Source organism: Camelus dromedarius, chromosome 11 (genome assembly GCF_036321535.1).
Source record: "Camelus dromedarius isolate mCamDro1 chromosome 11, mCamDro1.pat, whole genome shotgun sequence".
NCBI lineage: Eukaryota > Metazoa > Chordata > Mammalia > Artiodactyla > Camelidae > Camelus > Camelus dromedarius.
In genome coordinates this window covers 41224909-41243273 of record NC_087446.1, presented here as the reverse complement: position 1 = coordinate 41243273, position 18365 = coordinate 41224909, and the positions used below count along the sequence as shown (strand labels likewise).

Here is an 18365-nt window from a genome sequence, read left to right as displayed (position 1 = left end):
CCCAGTGAACAGAAAAAACTGCCGCTGTCACATTCTTACAATACTCTGAGGAAGTGAAGTGAGAAACAGAGGGGAGCATCTTCAAACACCCGGCAGGAAGGGCTGGGCAGGCAGAAGTGGTAAAAGGGTATTTTGCAAAATAAAAAATATTGTAAACAAAACAAAAATAGAGTTTATCCCCGATAAGATGGAAAAGAGACAAGACGTTATGATGGAATTTAAGAGTGTGTTGAATGGTGGGTATGACAGAACTCTAAGCTTGATTGTCTAAATTTAAAGCATTGAAAACATTGAGTATTAGATTAAGAGGAAGTGGCCAAAGTATTCAAAAAGGCAGGTATTAAGAGTTTGGAGATGGAGGGTGGGAAGGGATAGACTGGGATTTCAAAATTGTAGAACAGATAAACAAGATCACACTGTATAGCACAGGGAAATATACACAAAATGTTATGATAAATCACAGAGAAAAAAATGTGACAATGAGTGTGTATATGTCCATGAATGACTGAAAAATTGTGCCGAACACTGGAATTTGACACAACATTGTAAAATGATTATAAATCAATAAAAAAATGTTAAAAAAAAAAAAAGTTTGGAGAGCTGGTTGGAATCCTCTGATTATCTGGGGGTCAAGTATTATACTGCTCCTTTGCTGGGTCACCTTGGTGCTGACCAGGAGGTGGGAAAAACTAACCCAGGCAGGAGTTCAGGGATTTGGCTGGAGGTTCAGAGCTGGGGCACCCTTGTTCTTCAAGCCCCCCAACAAAACAAGCTCAGGTTACCCACACAGGGGAAACAACCAAATAGCTGTGATGGTCCTTACATTCCCTCAGACAGCCTCACTGGAAGACCTTTCTAGATTCTTTGCTACAATGTGCCGCTTCCTTAGCATTTACACAGACTGCAAGACACCAGAGGGGACGTGTCTCTGGTGACACGTCAGATGTTCAAGCCACGTACATACCTCATCTCCGTGCATATTTGCCACGTATTTGAATTCCGGAATCCCAATTCTGTGCTCCTTTGGAGAGCGTCCCACAACAAGAACCCACAGGTTTCTGCCTTTACAGGGAAGAAAAATAGAGAAATGAGTTGTCTTTTAAAATGACAAATGAACTCTGGGAGCGTGAGGATAGTGAAAAAATGACATGCTTCTCCCACCTGAGAAATGTTTCAGGACAACCTCAGTTCACGGGACCAACACCTCCGTTCTTTTAGTTTACTGCCAGCCAAGACCCTTGCAATTTAGCACAAATATTTAACTTCTTCTAGAATGTGACTTTTCAAAATTGAAGACTTAAAACTGAAGACTTATTAAGGCTCCACAGATCTTACTTTTCCAAAGTGTGTACATGGTTTTCTCTGAGTTCCTGGTTCTTCATAGAAGCGATTGGGCTACTTCACATAATTAGACCAGCTTAAATTCTAACTGATGGTTGACTGAGAGGATGCCCTAACTCTTAGTGTAAGGAAAGTGAAAAAAGCAGCAGCAATGAAACACGTAACTCAGAAGGGAGATTGTTTTTAAAGTAAAACCTGAATCGTGTGGTATCCAAATGCTCAAGTAACACAGCCTCTTAGCAATGAGTGTCCCTGAGGGGCCTGAGTCCTGTCATGTGACCTGGGAACCACATTCCATCCCAACAACACATCAAAGAAAACTTCTAAGCCCTAACTCGGCCAGATGGTGTGATCTGGGTGGGGGAGGGCAGAGACGAGAGCTCACTGAAGATCTGCTCTGGGCAGACGTACAGCTGCATCTCTGGGTCACGTTACCTCCAGTGAGCCCTTGTGCTGACACAATGAGATGGACTTTTAACCAGACTTCCCAAATGAAAACACCGATCTTCAAAAAAACATTAAATAGACTGCTTGTGAACATACAGCCGGTAAGAGGCTGTGATTTGAGCTCCAGAGCCAAGACCTGAATCCTGGCCTATCTGACTTCAATTCTAGGGCTCCTTCCACTAACGAAAACTGCCTCTCAAGATGCTCGGTTTCCTAATCAGTAAAGTGAAGAGGTTCTTTTCGATTCTAAAATCATCTGGCTTTTTAAATACAAACACTTTAGAATTCAAGACTGGGGAAATGTATGTTTGATGTCCACCACCTAGATACCAAGCTCACTTACCTGTGTTAGCTAAGCCTTCTGTGGAGCTCAAGAACCCAGGGAAGGAATTTAACAGCAGCTCATGGGCTAACGTGGAGGAGGTTTCTACAGAATTTCAGGTGTAGTTCTCCCTAAATCTAGGGGTCCCGTGGGCTGGGGGATCTTTGGTTGCCATTAGGAATCCAGGGAGAAGTACATACTGGATTTGTCTTTTTCACCATTGATTCTTAATTTATTATAACAATTACAGGGAAATTTGTCTTGATAGGGTCATGCTTTACACTTAGTTAACTGCAGAAATTCTCAGAAAACATCCACAAAAGGCAGTTTATCTGACAGATGCCACCTGTTCAGTGCAGAACATTTAACCAGGAGACTAGACCCTACAAATAAGTCACACTCTCGCTGCCCAGTAAGTTTCTGATCTAGCGGAAACAGCAACACGCAAACACGTAACTGCACTAGACTGTGACAGACGTGATCACAGAAGCGTGTATAGGGTACCACGTGGGTGTAGAATAAAGGAAAAAACGGTTAATTTTTTCCAAAGAGGGGGATCACAGGGCTTTACAGACAGCTTTAGACCTGACTTCCAAACAGGATTCTGAATAACAACTCCGAGTTAGCCATGTGGACAAATACAGTCCATCCACATCCATTTCCTGCCAGAGCCACCTAACCTTCCAATCCCCCAACAGCACCAAGTCTCAGGTCATCTGAGGCTTTAATTCCACCAGGTTAACACTTTCATGCGAAGCTAGGAAGAGCTCCTTCTGAGCTTTTTTCTATTAAACTCAGCTCTTTAGGTTTCCTTGTGGGGAATTCTTATCGGTAGCAATTAATACTTTTCAAGGTAGAATATCCACAGACTTGTACAGAATATGGTCTAGTTCTCTCACAGGCAAGGGGAAAAATTCAGAATCATCTCCATATATTGTTTACCAATTGTTATATTTATAACTGCATTTGCCACAGCTGACCAGTGATATAAAAAATAGGGTAAGACAGCAAAAACCTGACTTGATATGGGGATCCAGTACTATTTGGTTTAAGGAAGGAGGGAAATAACCAATAAAACCTAAGTGGAAAAGTACTTTGGTGGTAACTCAGCCTCGATTTTCACACGAATGGCCCCTAAATGAACTGCAAGACGAGACACTTACCTTGAATAACCTCCATGGCACAAAGTCTAAGAATGAAAACCAACCCATACACCTGGAGACATCCATGCAACACTTTTGGAAGGACAAGCCTCTTGAGGGCTTTCAACCAGCCTCTCCAACGAACACTGGCTGTCTCTGGCTTACACCAGAGTGAATGCACAAAGGACAAACTGTTGACTTTTCAAAGCCTGATTGCCAAGGTGAGGGTAATTTAAACAAGATTTTTTTTTTCCTCCCAAGGTTGGATAGGCTATCTTTATTCCCTGAAGTTTCTGCTAATACCAAATGTGCTAAAGAGTTTTGAAATGCTCAGCCACTTTGTCTTCACTTTAACAAAGTAAATCAAACCTGGATTTCAAAATTTTCAGTATCTATAGTCAGGAGCTCACCTGGGGCTTCACACAAAGCCCAGATGGGTTTGCCTGCAGGACCAGGAGAAGTCTTACAATCCAGGAGGCTTCGCAAAGATCCACGAGACAAGGAAGCGGACAGTAAGTGCTAGAGAACACCCTCGGCTTTCAGAAGTAGAAGGTGAAGCTTGGAAAATGTACAGCTTCAACAGGTAGAAACAGGAAGAGTGTTGTTCCCACATCAGAACCACCTGGATCCTTGGAACCATGCCAACCCCTGAGCCCCAGCTCCTAAATCAGCCTCTAGGGGGAAGCCTGAAATCTGCACTTAACAGGCTCCCTTGGTGATCTCTGAGTCCCCTGAGAGTTTGCAAGCTGCTGAGACTGGGGCAGTGAATGTCCAGATAGATTTGGGAGGAAGTCCATCTTCAGGTAAAATCATCTCATGTTACATATAATCAAGAACAGGTTTCCACATTAACAAACACACTTTGACTGCGTCTTTTTAAAAGACTGCTTAATATTTTATTACTTGGATGCACTACCATTTATCATCCAGTGCTTTCTTGTTAGGTGTCCACTATAAGTAATTTTATGTAAATTACAGCATGTCCACTAAAACTGTGTTCAGAATTTATAAAGTAAAAATATTTTATCATGTGAAAGAAATCAGAATGCAAAACTATATAACTGCAGCCATGTAAAACAGACTGGTCATTAAAAAAAAATATCATGGAAGGAAATAGCTCCACAATATTTAAAGCTTTAAATGGAATAATGGATGAGCCTCTCCAAGAAGTGAAACTGACACACTGTCCGTGATAAGGGGCCAAGTGATAAGGTAACAAAACTAATTTTTTCACTTTTCTATCCTTCCAGTTTTTTTTTTAAATAAAATACCAACTCATATCATTTATTACCTTCAGATACTATGTGGCTGGGACTCCACTATGCACTTTATAATCCTTGATCTTTCCAACACCTCTGTGTGGCGAGTGATATCATAATTTATTGTTAAGGAAACTGATTTAAGTGGCAGAACCAAAGTTCAAACCCAGGTGTGTCTGAGTCCAACATCTGTGTTTTTCTGATGACTCTAGGCTGCCTCAATCTCCCTGAAAGTACTGGAAAGGCCAGAACCCACCCCACCTGGGGGGAGGTTCTCTCAGCATCGCGTTGCCATGCTTTGCACCTGGAGCATGCTGCAGGCTGCTACCCACTGTGACGACTGAGCCCGGGCAGGACACCTGAACTGAGGGCTACCCCATAGGGACATTGTGTATTGGGTGCTGAAGTAACAACCCATCAGCCTCTCTCTACTCCCAGAGTTCCAGCAGGACAAGCCCAGAGAGAAGCAGACACTGCGTGGGTGGCCTGGTCCCAGGAGCAGAGCTGCAGTGACGATGAGGCATGTCACATGCATGTCCCACCCACGAGGCTCTGGTCTCCAGAGTGATGCATCAGTTGTTTCCCAGACTTGTGTATTTCTCTGTGTGTCCTTACAATTCCCTTTTGACCTAAGTCAAAGCTTGGGAGAGCTTGCTCGATGCACTGAGTTCATGTCCTCACAGATATGGGAAGAACAGCGCTACCGGCAAGGCAGCCATAAGGCTGGCGAGCTCCTCCCGCCTTCCCGAAGAATAATCCAAAGGTCTGACACCCAACCTTCAGTCTCCCTTGTTACCCACAGAGCACACAAAGCCCTACGTCAAGTCATGTCCGCAGGAGAGTTGAAAACAGCACATTACTTCAGTCAGGTTAAACACTCAGCCTCCCAAGTCGCATATTCCTGGGCTCGGAAGTGGAGGAACAGGTCCCTGATAAGTGGCCCGTGACGAAAACAAAACTGACACAAGTAACAACAAACAAAACAGGGGCAAAAGTTTCCAGACTGGCCACGCCTGCATAGTAGTAGCACTCACAGTTACGTACACTCACCACCCTGACAACCGTCAGCGGTGGGTACAAGTGTTATCCTTTCACACAGGGGGACGCAAGCTCAGGTGAGCTCACAAGGCAGTGGTTCTCAAAGTGTGGCCCCATCAGTGTCACCTAGGAACTTGTTAGAAATGCACGCTCTCACTGAGTCAGAGACTCGGGGGGTGAGGACCAGCGGTCTATGTCTTAAGCTCTCCAGGGGTTCTCCTGCACACAAAAGTTTAAGCACCACAGTAACAAAGGTGGTCTATCCAGAGTCGGCTTCATCCTTAACCACTATGCTGCACTGCTCCAGGCACCTAAGGGATGGAGAATACCAAGGAAACATGAGCCTGGGCCCCAAGCTTGCCATGTGCCATTTCTAGTGTTGGGATTTTTGCTTTCCCCCCTTGGGGGAATTGGAAATGGAAGGAAGAGGCTGAAGGGACACCATGAGGATGGTTTGAGGAGTTACAGCTGTTATTTCCTCCCTCTGGAAGCAAATCTAAAATTGGTTTGCAAACTGGTGGACCGGTTTGTCCCCAGGCTGCTCTCTATTCAAAGACTACAGCCAAGCCTTGGTGACTTTGTCCCAAAGTTGGGAAATCTGGAACTGGCTGTACTTCAGAGATCTGTCTGCCAGGTGTTTCCCCTGCAATAAGTTTGTCTACTAGTCAACAAAGACTAGGCTAAAAAAAGTAGAGTGGGTGGAGGAGCAGCATTAGGAGAGACTGGACAAAACCCATCTGTTGTGCACATACCCTGTCTCTGGGACATAAAATTCACACACACACCCTCCCTTCACGGCTAACGGTCCAGCGTTCACTGTGGCTCCTCCACTAAACTGGGGGTCTGGCCAGCCAACATGCACACCTAGTCTGTCTGTTTCTGTTCTTGCTAAGCTGAGAACCCATGCTTGGACAGACGCGATTCCCGCCCCCACATCAGCCACGTGACCAAATTCCTGACCTTGTTCATGAACAGAGGAGCCTGTCAACAAGGGGTTCAGGGGTAGAGGAAGGAATCAGACATCCTAGGGGTCCTGTTGCTACTGTGGAAAGAGCAAGTGCCCTGTTCTGCTGGAAGCAGCCTTGGGCCTGGGCTGTTTCTTTTGCCTCAGGCAATTCCATCTTCAACCCAGGGTCCTGAGTTTTGTAGCTCAGTTTGATCCAGGGATAACAGGGACTCAGGAGACATCCCAGGACTGAGAGAAAGGTGCTCAACGCCAAAATCTGCTGCAAGGGAATTTCCCACTGCACAGAGATCTTGGTGTGGGGTCCAAAGTAGGGCCACCTGCTGGTTGAGGGTTAGCCTGGCCCCAGAGAAGGCTGTGGGATTCAGTGGTCACCAGAGCTTCTGCGTGGGTGTCAAGCCTGTGTGCTCTGGATCTGGGAAATATGTCTGCCTGCACTTTTCCAACTGGTCCACCAGCAGTAGATCCCAATGGCCACCTACCTTAGAGCCAGCCTTCCTGGCTTCTTATACTGATGGGACAGGCCTGGACAAGGAAGCTTCAATCAGCTGAGGGTGCCAATCCTGCCACTGTCGGGGGAAGGGCTGGCTGTTTCCCAGGACCACGTCACTGTCATCAGTCTTCACCAGTGACCTGTTGTCTTCCCTGCCCCACCTGATGGCTGCACCACTGCCATCATCTATCCCCTGCTCAAGTTCTAATTCTGTGTGACTTTTCTTTACACATTTTTCACTCTTTGAGATTTCAGGTTTAATCATTTACTTGTGTGACATCTATCTCAACTAGAATGTAACACAAAAGAGCACTGCCCATGTGTGTACCATTTTGTTCCATTTGCCTGTTTTGTTCACTGTTATATTCTCAGCACCTAACAGTGCCTGGTGCATAGTAGGTGTTGGATAAATATCTACTGTAGTATTTCCAAAAGTAATTGGTGCATCTCTAGGATTACTTTTTCTTGGTAACCACTGGCACATCTGACCCAGATTCCTCCCTCCATGTTCAGGGTCCCACCACCACCTGACCTCCACCTGCATCACCCACTACCTGCTAACACAAGTGCTCTGACTGGCACCGGGCTCCTCTCTGCACCATTGACTCAGCCTCATCTTGACTTGTGTTGTCCTCAGCCTAAAATACATCAGTGGATTTTCTGCCTTTTTTGTTTGTTTGTTTCTCAAGAGAAGTGCAGGTGTATTGAGGTTGGATGGAACATTAGGGAGATTAAGTGTGTTTGGGTAAAAACAAACCAAAACCAAACCAAAATGAAAGAACCCCTCACTGCCCTCACCAGTGGGAACGTATTTGTTTAATATCACAATTTCCTGTCAGATGACAATGAATCAGGTGCCCATGGGTTTAATAATAACATTTCAGCTCTTTGCCGTGTCTCCCAGTAGGAAACTGTGTAGAGGTCCTTTGGCAGATTGTGTGGACCTTGTGGGACCAGATCACTTGTATAGGTCAGTGGTCCCCAAACACACCATCATCCGGGACCCCTTTGATCATTAACTACTCCCACTAAAATGAACAAACCAAACTCAACCTATGTTTGGAAGGCCACTGCTTGTAAAGCGGCTCCATTTACAGGTTGTAATTATTTCATTACCCATTTTATGTTAACCAGAGACATAACTGTCAACCTCAGCTTTTGATTACCACCTAACCAGTGTTTCTGCCTTTTCAAATCCTATGCATTTAACTATAAAAAGTTTCTCCAAGCTACTCTGACGCTCCTGATTTCTCCTTTTTTAGAATATTTCTATAAAATGACACCACAAGCATTGCCATTCAGAAACATCCTGGTCAATTACATCTCAATGAAACAACCAGCCAACCAGCCAACCAACCAACAGCCTGCCTCTCAGCCCATTTTCCAAGGGTTTAACGTGGAAGAGTCCTGTTTCCTCAGCAGTGTTGTCAGCATCGCCCGAGCCGTCACGGCCTTCTCCCCAACTGGATCTGCCTTATAAACAGGGCCATCCACCAGGGTTTAGGTCACCTTCTTAGCAAAAGCCTCTGTATCACGGGTGGTCCATCATTCAGTACCCTGTTGAAGTCAGGTGTGGTCACATGACTTGTTCTGGCCAATAAAATGTGGGTAGAAATGACAGATGTCATCTCTAGGAAGAAACTTTAGGAGCCAACACATGGTTTGCCATCTCATTTTCCCCATCACAGCTCAGGCAATGTTTTGATAGAGCTGCTCTGTCAGCATGGGTCCTGGAGGAAAGATGCCAGGGAACAGAGCCACTAGCAACAATGGACAGATAATGTGAGTAAACAGAAGCTTCTCTTTTGCTGTTATAAACCACTGAGATTTGGAGGTCTTTCATTTCTGCAGTCTAGTCTAGTCTGTGCTGTCTCATGTGCCCTCTGTAACCAACCCAAACCCAAATTATCTTCCCCCTCAGTGAATGCTCATTGTTCATATTACTGACACTGGTGTTTGTTGAGACAGAAGTTCCCAGAACACTAAGATTGTGTGGAGGTGACTCAGAGGTGAGGGAAGTTTAGAACCTCTGCTTTAGAACTACTCATCTGGGCAACCTAAATGTCCATCAACAAATGACTGGATAAAGAAGTTGTCATATATACATAAAATGGAATACCACTCAGCCATAAAAAAGAATGCAATAATGCCATTTGCAGCAACATGGGTGGATCTAGAGATTATCATACTAAGTGAAGTAAGTCAGACAAAGACAAATTATCATATGCTATCACTTACATGTGGAATCTAAAAAGAAATGATACAAATTCTATTTACAAACCAAACACAGATTCACAGACATAGAAAATAAACGATGGCTACCAAAGGGGAACGGAAGGGGAGGTGTAATTAGGGATTGGAGATTAACAGATACACATAACTATACATAAAACAGATAAACAACAAGGACCTACTGAATAGCACAGGGAACTATATTCAATTTCTTAGAACAACATATAGTAGAAAGAATCTGAAAAGAAAAAAAATATGTGTATATATGTATAAGTGAATCATTTTGCTGTACACCTGAAAATAACATTGTAAATCAACTACACATCAATAAAAAGTTAAAAATAAAAAAGACACAAATGAATTTGCTTACAAAACATAAACAGACTCACAGACATAGAAAACTTATGGTTACCAAAGGGGAAAGTATGGGGAGTGATAAACGTGGACTTTGGGATTAGCCGATCCAAACTATGTATAAAACAGATACAATAAGCTCCTACCGTACAGCACAGGGAACTTAACTCAATATCTTATAATAAACCACAATGGAAAAGAATCTGAGAAAGAATATATCTACATGTATGTATAACTGAATCACTATGCTGTACACTAACACAACACTAAATCAACTATGTTTCAATAAAAAACAACTACTCATCTGGCACAAATTATACATAAGTCTCATTCACATAGGAGCATTGTTTAACTATCTTCTCAATCCAAATGATCAACTGTGAAACATGTTGTACAGTTTTGTTTCTATAGCACCAGAAGCTGTTACACACACTCACAGTGTCTACTGATTGAGGGTAGACAGCCAACACATCAATATTAAAATGCACTGAAAACACTGTATTAAAAAGGAATGTGGTAGCAAGACATCACTGGCAAAGCTGATTTCTTGGCATTCTTTCTTGGGTCGTCTCATTATATCTGCACGCATCATCGAATAGTAGCTGTAGGTGGGTAGAGGTGACTCCAGAGCTGAGATAATGCCTTAAACTCTAGTAGTGCAAAGGTGGGCATGAGTAGAGAAAAAAGGACCTACATACTTGCCATGTGCTAAGTAAAGAGGGACAGTCTCAAGCAAGGTGACCAGAGGCCCTCTCAGGATGCTATGAAATATAGCCCTGGACAAAATGGTAGGCCAGGACCTGCTGGAACACAAGCCTGCTTGACAACAGGAACCAGCAACCAGACAGCAAAAGTTTTGGCCAAACCTGAGCTCTGAGACCAAGCTGAGAGCAGCCACCAGCATTGTGTCCTGCAGCTGCAGCCCTGGTGGCTTACATGCAGCTTCCCAAGGTGACCAGACTTGTTTGCAAATACTTATAGGAGCTTAAAATCAGGTACATCTTCACTGTGTTAGCTACCATCCTGTACAATGGCTCAACCCTTCACTTTCTCATTTATTCATTCAACAAATAGACCCTGAATGCCTATCCTGAGCCTCACGTTAGGTCAGCTGAAACAAATGTATAACACCAACTGATTAGATTGCCCCCCCAAACACCAGCTTTTTATTTCTGACACCACTTTCACCATTTGAAAAAGCCAAGGCCAAAAGAAAAACAATGTTTGGTAAACTTTCCGTTATTTGGCAGGGGGGTTCATCAAATGTCAATCAGACTGCATGGCTCCACTGCTTATCCTGTGATGGACGGGTCCCTTTCTCTCCCATGACATCAAGGTAGAACCTAAGCCCCTCAGAATGGCACCCTGACCTCTCATGGACTGTCCCCCTGGCCGCCTCCAGCCTCCAGCCTCCAGCCTCCATCACACACTGGGCTCTAGGCATTCTCAATTAGCTGTAATTCCAAAAGGAGCCAACACCTGCTTCGGTACCTATCCGTGCGTGCTCTTTTCTCTCCCATGGACAGTCTTATCTACCTCATCAAAGTGGCTCACTTCCTCTTGCCTTTCAAGGCTCAACCACAAGCTGACCTGCCCCTATCCATCACCTTTCTTGCCCTTCTCCCTTGATCCTATATTTTACTGAGAGCCTGAGTTGCTCTCCTTTTTGAACCTGTCCTATAGCATTTCTGCAAGCCCTCTCCTAACACTTACTAAAATCACAGGTTTTCCTGCAGACAAGGGACTGTGTATGCCTGTGTTTGCAGCATCTAGTGTAGTGCCTGGCACGTACCTCGTAGATGACAGATAAGTGATTGCTGAATGAATGGATGGTTGGGTAAATGACCAAGGAAGGAAGTCTAGTTGGAGCCAAGGTCACCCTAGTCCAGGACTGAAGGAAGATCTGCAGCTAAAGCTATCCAAGATGGGCTCTGAAAAAGATCCAAGTTTCTAGATCAGTTCCAGGATATTTAGACCTTCTTGGGGGTATTTCCATACAAGAGAGTGCTGAGATCCAAACAAAATTTCTGAGTTCCAGTTAGACTCTTCCATCATCATGGGGAGATGGGATTTCATTTGCTTATACATTTGTCCCCATGGGACTAATGTTCTGAAATGATAACTGAGAAATATAGATGTTAGGTTCTATCTCTTTGCTTCCTGAACAGGTCAGTGGGGAGGTTTGGGGGTTTCAATTTCTATATCAGGGATTCTTCTGATTTCTTGGGGATATTAATTTTTTCTTTTTCTTTTTTTTATTTAAGTATAGTTGGTTTACAATGTTGTGTTAATTCCTGGTATGCAGCATAGTGATTCAGTTATACATATATATATATTCCTTTTCATATTTTTTTTCATTATAGGCTATTACAAGATACTGAATATAGTTCCTAGGGCTATATAGTAGGACCTTGCTGTTTATCTATTTTACATCTAGTATTAGCTTTTTCAATTGAAAAAAGAAAAGGAAAAATATGAAGATGCACTGAATTCTAAGACATTTTCTTTTCTTCTTCTTTTTTGATTCCAAGACTAGTCACAACTCCCAGAGAAGCAGAGTCTCATTAATCACCAACCATCAACCAAAACAAGAAAATGGCAGGAAATTCTCTGCCTTCCTCCTCTTCCAACCCTACCTTCTCTACTCCTCCCACTCTTTTCCCAGGTCAGAAGCTGAGAAATCTCTTCTACTTCCTCAAATGTTAAAAAATTTTAAGCTATAAAAGAAGTTTTTTTTAAATTGAGTTTTTAAAAGTAGCCATAATTCTCATGTCCCAACCACCGTAATTTCTCTGTTCCCTTCTAGTCTTTTTTTCATACAGAGACAAGAAATTTGTTTTTAAATCCCCAAAGTGAAAATCTCTCGAGGTCTCATACTATAAAAAGCTGAGAACTTCCGTTTTGGGGCCCTTGGGAGAGAGGTCAAACAAAATCAGGTCGTCTTTTTGAAGCAACAATAACCAAGTTCAGTAGTAACAGCCAAGTTGAGTATCATCATAAAGTACAAACAGGTACTTGAGATTTTTAAAAAACTACTACTTTAAAAGATCAGTAATGACCGCGAGCACTATCTGTTTCTTGACCGTTGGTGGGTTCTCATTTATGGTTTGCCAGGGGCATCTTGGTTCAGTGTTGGTGTTTTGGTTCTTTCTCCCCAGTTGGCGTTTTTATTTCTTATAAGTTTCTGTAGGTGTCACAGAGCTGTGTTTTATGATGGGGTCAGTTCAGATCCATTGCACCCCCTCCACCTCCCCGCAACAACCCCCAGTTTGTTGGAGGCCTGCTTGTTCTCACTGCCTATTTATTGCTACCCTAAGAACTCATCTTTTAGTGGCAGGGGATAATGGCAATTAGTTCACTAGTTTCCTCACCTCATAAGCTACTTTGGAAAATAAAGACTCTTTTCTTTCAGTCATCCTACTTGCTGAGTTTGTACCTAAAAGGCTTTCATTTGAAAGTGAAGCAAGCCAGGTTCCAGAAAGGATGCCGAACTCTGGACAGTTGGGAGAAGCCCTGAAGTTGCCAAAATGAGGTTTCTTCAAGGTCTAAACTTGACTTAAAACTAGGACATTTGATGCATTTGTGGGCTTAACAATGGTGGACTTCTCACTAGAGTTACTAGTAGGAGATTTAAGTCTCACTAATGGATCAACAGTTTGGTAAGGACATCTAAACTGGGATTTCTACAGCATCACACATGCCTCAAAACAGTATCTCAGAGTGGGGAGGGTATAGCTCAGTGGTAGCTTAGTGGTAGAGTGCATGATTGGTACGCACTAGGTCCTGGGTTCAATCCCCAGTACCTCCATTAAAACAAAGAAACGAATAAACCAATTACCTCACCCCCCAAAAAAAGAGGCTTGAAAAAAATTAAAATAGAATATTTAAAAAGTTTTAAAAAACCTTAGCATCTGAGCGTTCTTGAAAGATGCAGTGTCCCTTTAGTGGCCCCTTACGTCATGACGTGTGCAGATTTTACAATCAAATTGCCAGAGTTTAAACTCCAGGTCTGCCACTCACTAGCCATGTGGTACTGGGTAAATTGCTTACTCTCTCTGAGTCAATCTGTTTTCTCATCTGTCATAGGATTAATGGTACCCACACCTCATGGGGTTTCCAGCTCGTTTAATGCTCACGAGCTTATCAACAGTGCCAGGAACATGGCACGCAGATGTTTGTTTGAGGGCCCTGAGTGCACAGAACTGGCTAATGACAATCTGGGCTCTACAGGCCCAGCAGCAGGACAATGACAGAAAAATTTCAAAGGTAAACAGTGTCCCTAACATCTGGGTAGAAATTCATGCCAACCATCAGCAGAAATGTACCTTTCAGAAGATCTGTAGATCAGTTGAGATAAACTAAAACTGACTGAAGCTTTAAAAAAATTGAAGTGTGGATTCATAGAGCGGAACGGGCTACCTGGAGAGAACATGTCCTTCAGAATCGATTTTGACAGCATAGAAATTGTCATGGACATTCAAGCCACCAGACATCATGTGAATTTAAGTCCAAGGACTGACTCTCATTCAAAACTCCCAGAGCAAAACACCTAGGGATGCCACTGAGCCGAGGGAGGACAGGAAGCCGGTCACCTGGGCTGTCTGTGCCGAACCATAAACACGGCTTTCACAGTGCAGGAGTTCTCACGGGGCCTGTGGCCAAAGTGATTGAAGCCATCATGCAGACTTTAACTCTCTCCAGGCGAGTGAGGCTGGAAATCATGTTAAGACCTCCAGTCTGGCCCTGCCGTGGAGAGAGTAACTCATCACCGTAGGAGGGCAAGCCGACAGCTTGTCAATAAGGAACCGGTTCATTAGGAAACAGTCAATGACATGAAATTGGTTCAAGAGGAGTCGGTCAATGTCAACAAAAGGTAGTGGGGGACTGTCCCAGGTTACGAGACTAAAGAGATAGAACACTGTATGCAATGTGTTTTCAATCCTTGATTGGACTCTGAGCGAAAGAAAAAGTTATAAAAGGCATTCTTGGAACCATTAGAGAATGTGAAAAATGAAGTATACTGTTCACTGAGTAATTATGATTTTCTTAATTTAATGGTGTGTGTGGTTAGCAAGAAGTCATTTCTAGGTGGTGCATGCTTAAGTTTTTGTAAATAAGCATGCTGTTTATTATTTCTATAGTTTAGCAAAACCTATAAATAAAGCTCATGAGGGAGATAAAGCAAATGTGGCAAAATATGAATAACTAGTGGATAAATAAATGAAGACTGTGAGTATTTATTTTACTATTTTTGCAATTTTCTCTAGACTTGAAAATTTTCAAAATAAAAAACTGTGGGGCGAGGGGGAGTTTTTAAAAAGGTAAAAAAAATCATGGTCTGATCCACTGACTTCTGCAGTTTGCAAAGGGTCAAGAGAGGTCAGAGTTGTTCACTTGAAAAGTGAAGCCAGAGGGAAGAGGAGAAAGGAAGCTCCAGGGTGAGAAATTCATAGGCTGCCTCTTTCCGATGAAAACACAGAACTACACTAGAAAAGGGGTTAAGAAGTTACTATGTCAATTATGCAAAACCAAACATTAGCTTATTACATCGCCATATATATGAGAAAGAAAAATCATCTTGACGCAAATGTGAATGTTCAGTAAAGGACATTTTTAAACCTCTATTACAATCAGAAAAAAAAACTACAGACATATTTTAAAATCATATGATTCATGTGATCATTGAGCTTTCTGGTCACCAAGTCATTAATTTAGCAAAGGCCAAGTGATTAACATGGGATGAAAACAAGGAATCACGGGGTCAGGGTATAGCTCAGTGGTAGAGTACGCATGCTTAGCATGCACGAGGTCCTGGGTTCAATCCCCAGTGCCTCCACTAGGAAAAAAAAAATAAGAAATCAGTTAAGCTTGGGTGTTGGGCAGTTTTAATCTTGACTTTGATGTCTTCCTCAAGATTGGGCTTTGGATGAGGGCAAAAAGAAATGTAAGTGGTTGAATTGTTCTCTCTGCCTCAGTGTGGTCAGTCCTCTCGCCTGGGCTTTGGGTAGAAGAGATTACAGGAGAGGAAAGGGTGAGGCAGGGACAGGGCATGGCTGCTGAGAAGGAAAGGATGAGAGAAGGCCTGAGTGTCATCCAGCCTGTGTACACTGACTCAGAAAGTTTGTGGCTTCCAAGGATCCTTTCAATTTATTCTTTAACACAATCACAGCACATGTCTGTTGCCAGCAAATTTAAGCTACGTGATAATCTCTTTCAACCTCTTTCAAAGGAGTGGTGTGAGATTCCTTTACGTTTCTAGCTCTGTTTATTTTTAATATAGTCAAGACAATTATGAGCATAGCTAACACTATAGTTCTAGAGCATTTAAACCATGAGTTGGTGCTAATTAATTTCTGCAACAAAGTAACATGTCAACTTCATTGTAAAGTCAATACAAATATAAATATTTACTTAAAAAAAAAAAAAAAAAGAAAACCAGTACAAGAGTCAGTGCTCCGGCATCCACATCATTGCAACACCCAACCTTCAGAAATCATCAACAGATTTCTCAAGCTTACAAAACAATCAGTAATGATGCTTTCGGTAGACTCATTACTGTCACTCAATGAGGGGCCTTATAGGGTGAGCTGCTTTAGTAGGAATTTCTACTGATTTGGGGTTTTTCCCAATGTTGCACTGAGAATATGATTATTAGGATTACAGAGAGGGTAGCTCCTATTTAAATGATGTCATAATCATGGAACCTGAGGAAGAACTCAAAGATTTCAGGAAATCATATTTGCCTTAAATATTGATATTTTACATAATTTCCAAAGTGCTTTCACACGCTCCCTCTTATCATTTAATCCAACAGAAACCCCATGAGATAGATAAGTTAAGTATCTTATCCTCATTTTACAGATGAGGGAATAGGCTCTGACAGTCTGGGGTTTGAACTGGTTTTTTGTTTTACTCTAAGATTAATGTTTGTTCCACATTATGCTCCTTAATGGAACTTCCTCTGTTACCATCTTAGAGGCAATAGATGTTTATCTTTCTGAGGACAAAGAACTTGAGGCATTCAACTCCCAAAACAAAGCAAGAACTTCATCTCCCCGCCCCTCTCCCTACCCAACAAATTGGGAGTTCGAGATTTGCTGATACTAACTACTATATATGAAACAGGTAAACAACAAGTTTCTACTGTATAGCACAGGGAGTTATATTCAATATCTTATAGTAACCAATACTGAAAAAGCAACTGAAAAGGACTATATGTATGTACACGTATGACTGAAACATTACGCTGTACATCAGAAATTGACACCACATTGTAAACTGACTATACTTCATTTAAAAAAAAAAAGAAAAAAAAAAAAGCAACTCTTAGTAAGTCACTTCTCCAATAGCGGCATTAGACTCATCAACGATAAGAAGGTTTGGGAATGTCCCGTGCTTTTCTTTTGTGTCTAGAAGAGTTTTGAGACACTAACTCCTTACCGTTCAAAGTCAGCATTATCTGCAAAGTAGATCTATGCACACACAAAGAAACTAGCATTTATTCTGGAAGTCGCTGTCTCCCAACTGTTTCGCTGGCTGTGTGTGTACAAGTGACTGGTCATAAGTCCTTCCTAAGCTGAAGATCATAGTTTGAGCAGTGCCGTCTTGTACCCATGACCGCAGCTGAGGCCCAGGACGTCTAAGGGAGCAATGCTGAATGTTCAGGCTCTGAACTCTCTGCCAGAGCATTGCATGGGCCACCGCCACTGAACATTCAGGGTTAGAAAATCCAGATCCGACTTTTCAGCTTCAAATTGCATAACTAGCTTGCATCTCAGATCAACTCCTACCTTAAAATGTTGGTTGGGAAATGCCCATTTCTAAAGGAGCATGAGGAAGGGCAGCTGTTAATGAGCTACCTGAGCTTACTCACCCACTAAAGCACATCTTATCTTGAACTTTGTTGTTTATATATATTTAATTAACAATTTATGCCGGGCCAATCTCACAAGGATACGAGGCCGCTTGATCACGTAGCACACGGCTCACTGGCAAACTGTTCTCAAAAGTGGGCCGGGTGCCATGGCCAAAGGCCTAGAATCAATTTCATGGACATAAATTTCTGAGGCAAGTCAGGCTTCTTGAAAGGTACCTACTTTTCCATGGGCCATGGCACAAGAGCCTTAGTGAAAATTCCAAATAGATAGAAGGAGCCATTGCAGAGACTTTTTGACTGTAATAGACACTTTCTACAATGGGTCATCGCAGCCCTGGTTCATCTCACATCTGGGGAACAGTCACAGCTCTGCACATGTCATGTGCAGCACACGGTGGCCAGCCTTTATCCTTTCTGACACTGTGCCTCTGTTTACGTCTAAGAGTAAGTTTGTAGAAAGGGACCTTGTTCAACCTGTCACCTATTTCCCTTTACCGTGCTCCACCAAATGGTTGGGCAGTATAGATGGGGCAGATGCTTATGAGAGGATGGGTGACAAGATTGGCCAGGGTTTTTCATTGCTCAACAAGCCAGCAGCGCTCAGCCACAGAATCACTCATAGGCAACATCTTGAGACGATCCCAACCATCCCTCAGAATTAGGTGCGCTCTTAGAGGCCAGTGGTAAAGTGCTGTTTAACCTGCCCACCCCACTTAACACACATGTACGTGGGCATGAAATGGTATGAGAAAGGCCCACTGGCAAAGCGGGATGGGCAGGAAGCAGTACTAACCATGGCATTTGTATTTGGGTGGAAGGGGAAGAAGAGACAGTGAAGGGTGTGGATGGTGACAGTCATGTGTGGAGGATTTCAATCCAATGGAGATACACTTTAGT

The 18365-nt window shown here is 42.9% G+C and overlaps 1 protein-coding gene across 4 annotated transcripts in view; it reads right to left on the bottom strand.

Annotated features, from left to right (window-relative positions):
• CPM (carboxypeptidase M) overlaps window positions 1-18365 on the bottom strand; it is a 76825-nt gene that overhangs the window by 25186 nt on the left and 33274 nt on the right. For all 4 annotated transcript variants that reach the window (XM_064491701.1, XM_064491703.1, XM_064491700.1 and 1 more), the window contains exon 3: window positions 965-1062. In XM_064491701.1, the coding sequence (XP_064347771.1) occupies window positions 965-1062 (98 nt within the window). The remainder of the gene's footprint in view (window positions 1-964; window positions 1063-18365) is intronic.